Source organism: Pinus tabuliformis, chromosome 8 (assembly GCF_031772625.1).
Source record: "Pinus tabuliformis cultivar Carrire ecotype Pingquan chromosome 8, CPIR1, whole genome shotgun sequence".
NCBI lineage: Eukaryota > Viridiplantae > Streptophyta > Pinopsida > Pinales > Pinaceae > Pinus > Pinus tabuliformis.
Window position 1 is genome coordinate 358,351,578 of NC_142294.1, and position 4,624 is coordinate 358,356,201.

The 4,624-nt window shown below is 35.6% G+C and overlaps 1 protein-coding gene across 1 annotated transcript; it reads left to right on the plus strand.

Moving 5' to 3' along the window:
* The first annotated feature begins 3,966 nt into the window (after nucleotides 1-3,966).
* LOC149235611 (rapid alkalinization factor-like) lies at nucleotides 3,967-4,383 on the plus strand. The gene has a single exon (XM_089368607.1). It carries the CDS (start codon nucleotides 3,967-3,969, stop codon nucleotides 4,381-4,383), a length of 417 nt encoding a protein of 138 aa, XP_089224733.1.
* The last annotated feature ends 241 nt before the right edge of the window (nucleotides 4,384-4,624 follow it).

Genomic DNA, 4,624 nt, shown 5'->3' on the forward strand with positions numbered 1-4,624 from the left:
AAAACCAAATGGTGATTGCTTCATGCTACAACCTTCACCATATTGATCTTCTGATGACATCAATGACAATACATGTTCGACTATAATTCTCAATTCCAGAAATATATATATAAACAATTGAGGGAAAAGAATGGGATTTCCAATTACTGCTAATCACAAATAGGACTATTGAGTAAAGAAAGCCAGTTTAGGTAGTATTTGGGGGCAATAAAAATTCAAATTATGTAAATAAATTTTAAAATGCATATAGAGAAATAAAGTACAACCCATAAAAGCATACCAAATCAATTTTGGGGGTCTATATCTTAAGTAGGTGCGAGAAAAACAAGGTCACAGAGTTTATATATAACAACATTTAAGGTAATTTCTATTTATTCAGTAAGATGTCTACAAGAAAATCAAGAACACCCAAGATTTTCCTTTCCAAGATATCGGTCAAACAAGAAGGTTCAATTCTTTTGGGTTGCAAGTAAATCTAGTGAGTTGCAAACTTTATTTCATAGAAAAACACAACTTTCCATAGAAGAAGCCTTTTCTTGACAGGCACAACATCAAAACCAACCCCAAAAACTCCAAAATCAACTCTAAAATCTTGAAACAATTGAAAACATAAATGGAAAATTTGTCCACTATACTTTCCAAGTGACAATGACGTGATGTGGCCTTTCTCAAGAACTAGAGGCAACCCAAGGGTATAGTCGAATATAATCTAGGCAACCAACTAGGTAACACAACTTCAACGACAACCACGAACAACACAAACCACATCAATGATTAAAGGGTACAACAAGGAGCCCATCTAGATTTAAGAAGAAATAAAATTTTCACAGCGAGGTTGGATTTTTCCATCCACAAATAAATCAACCTTTTAGTCGCATTATTTATTTATCCTTTTACAGTTACTGCATTGTCTGATGTTGGTTTTTAGTGGTGTTGATAGAAGAAATGTAGTGTACATAGCAATGATTGAAGAAATCCTTTGTGCATGTCATCCTTTTAGTCAATCCTTCTCATTGTTGTCAATCCTCAACCCCTCTCCTGGTCAACCCTCCTCCTATTGTTGTTGATACCTCGGCAAACAATTTCCCCTCTAACTCGTAATCCTACACCATTGGACTATCAAATTTTTCTCATTCCTCATCCCACCCAAAATCCCCCTCATCCTCACGTGAAGATTCAAATATTCCCCCAATGGATCCCTATTCTTCCATCACTAACAAAATATTTAGTAAAATTAACCCTAACAATATTATTGACTATAATAATATCTCCTCACTCTCTAATCCTAGAAGTGTTCCCCTAAGTGCCCAACTATTTTTCACCCCCTTCATTTATCTGACTTTAATAATATCCTCTCTAATTATAACTCTCTTACGAATTATAATTTAATTAATAATAAACCTCTCATTAATAATCATTTCTCTAATAATACCCCTAACAACAACAACAACAACAACAATAATAATAATAAAACTAATAATTCTCTTAACATGTGTAATAATTTGAATAATATCACTCCTAACAATAATAATAAATGTATTTTTAATAATAATAATAATAATACCTACCCCTAGTTAGGTTGGCTTTAAAAGCAAACCCACTTTATCATGAAATGCAAAACAAGCACCATCATCAAGGCATGTCGTGGGAAATTCTAAGGGTACAAAAGCCAAAGGTATACAAATTAGGGCCAAACTCCATAAGACTCAGGTATAGGGATAAATGCACCAAACTCTTTTTTTAGGATCTTCAACAACAACACCAGTTTGAAGACATCAAATCTTTTCAGACTAAGAAATGTAGGTTCATTGAGAATAAAGATATTCTTTAAAATCTTGTAGCCTACCTCAAACTGATATCTATCACATCCAGCACTTCAATGAGAATTCTAATGAAGAGGCCTTGAATCAATGTTTACAAGTTGTCCCTTCCAAATTTTGTCACTTGGATAGAGAGGTTTGTGAGTTGAACATCTCACTAGAGGAGTTTAACATGACCCAAAATAACTCAAAATAAGGCATTTCAAAATTATCGCTAAGAGCATCGACTGTAGAATAAAAATTAGAATCAAATACCTTATACGGACCCTTCAGCTTGGATAGAATTAGGAAAATGCACTCACTGATTTGGTGTCTCCTCGTCCTTTTAGTTGTTCAACCAATGACCGAAATTCGACAAGATAGTGTTCAAACTAGGAATGTTTGTAGCCCTTCATGGGAGTTAGCATGTTTTAGATAAAATTTGTTATCACTATGAATGATGCGGTGATACCTGTGATTTGTGAAATGTGCATTTAGTAAGCATGTTATCATCACCTTGGATGATTATTTGAAAGTGATGCAATTATTGAATTGTGGAGTTTTTATAGTTTAAGAAAAATTACAAACACCAACTGGTTAATATATATTTTAGTATATGTAAAATCCCCAGTAGTGGCCATGACTAAAACACAGAACCTAGTGTGAAAACCCTAGAAAATTAGCCTTCCATCTTTCAGGATTCCAGTTTATTTTATATATATATACACTGAATATATTGTACCTGTTGACAGTCAATTCCATGGATTAGTCCACAAACACCATTCCTAGCATTCCTAATCCAGAAAGTTGAGTCCTTAATATGTGTGTAAGTTCCAAAATCCATATGTAGGGCATGGACCATGGTTTAGGGCCATAGAGATGTATTTTTTATGCTATCTTATTTATATTAGGAGCTCATCTAGAAAGTAAACAAGAATATTAGCAAAATAAAAGGAAACTACAAAAACTTAGTTGTAAAACATATTTGGAAGAATTAACTATTACAATCGATCATTCCAGTGCATTGGTTTAAATGTTTCATGTTTCATTTCATTTCAATAATCAACTAATGAGAATGAACGCAAAGTAATTATGATAATATATTTTATTGAAGTGGTTCTCCTTATTATTACGCACGGGATGATGAGTGGAGAAAGACTTCGTGGTCATTCTCTAGAGTTCACACACAAAAGAAACTGCGAGATGTATTATTATTTATCAGTTACGACAGCAAGAGAGTGATTTTTGTTCACTCCCATGCATCCATCTTGTCTCTCTCATTCAGTCTTGCAAAATTGGACATGCAGAGTCTCCACCGAATTATCAATCAGAGAAAATACCATAATAATTGCAAAAGATAGAACCAAAGTAGTCGTAACCAAAATCATATTGTATTCTATAAAGTTTTGATTTGATACAATAGGTTGCTCACTACTCATATCCCAAACCGATTCGAGCTAAACCTGATGATTGAGTCGGTTCGATTTCAATATGCACATGTGAACTTAGGTAATATTGGTTGAGGAAGGACGTGGGTGGAAGAAATCGAATTGCAAATTTACAAGTATGGTGTAAACTATAAATTTGACCATTCTCCCCGAGGAGAACTTGACACTTCTCATTCTCAAAAACTTATGAATTTGACTCTTGCAGGCTTCCCAAGGCACGAGAGTGACCTACATGCCTGTTCTATATGAAATCTGGAACTTGCAAGTTTGATCATCCCCCTCCTGGAGAAGCTATATCCAAAGTTGTTGCAATGGCTCCAACCACTGAAGATACCTCAGCAAATTATGATAATATTGATTCAGGGAGTGTTGGAACCAGAGCTACAAATGAAAATATAAAGGATTGGTGAACATTGCATAAAGTGGATTTAGGTCTTCTGTTTGAAGGAAGGAGACAGGAAGAAAGGTAGATCTGTTGGCGGTTGTAAGCTTTCCCCATCAAACTGCTATTTGGGGATGCAAGAAAATATGTCAAATTCATGGTTGTAAGGTTTTACGGTGAAGCTGCTGTTTGGGAGTTTCTCTAAACATGTCAAAGTTTCCATGCATGCCTAATATTTTGAGCATTGAAATCTGTATTTCGGTTGTTTCATCTTTTGTAAGTGGTTGACTGTATAACATAGGGTAAATAATTTTGAATCTATGTTCTTGATTTTGCAATGGATCGGTTGGGAAGAATGCTGCTCCTGGTGGTCTCGGTGCTTTTAATGGCGGATCCCCTGAATACAGTTGCAAATGGCCAGGAAATTAAAGCTACCTCTAACTGGTTGGATGGCGTTGCATCTTATGAGCCGCAAGGGTTTGAATCCTCTATAGGCCAGATCTGTGATGGAACCTTGGGCGAGTGCAATTATGATGAAGAGGAGTTTGCGATGGATTTTGAGGCACACGGGAGGCTTCTGAGGAGGATCCGTTACTACATCAGCTATAGAGCATTGGTTGCTAATCGCGTTCCTTGCCAGCCTCGGTCTGGGAGGTCTTATTACACTCGAAATTGTTACAGCACAACAAGCCCCGTTAGTCCTTACCATAGAAGCTGCACTGATATCACTCGTTGCAGATGTTACACTGGATAAGCTTCACTTTGCTTCATTGCTTTTTCCCCTTGGTGGAACCCTACTATATGGCACATTGTGTTGTCTAGACAAATAATATTATTTGTGTGCGCATTGAGGAGCTAAACTGCCTAAATTATGGATTTTGGTTTTTGATCCCTACCTTGAACTTGTATTGCCTGCACTATTTGATCCCTATTCTGTTCCATAAGTTTAGTATGGTATTTTTTATCATTGTTATGTTTCATAAGTTTAGTCTAGT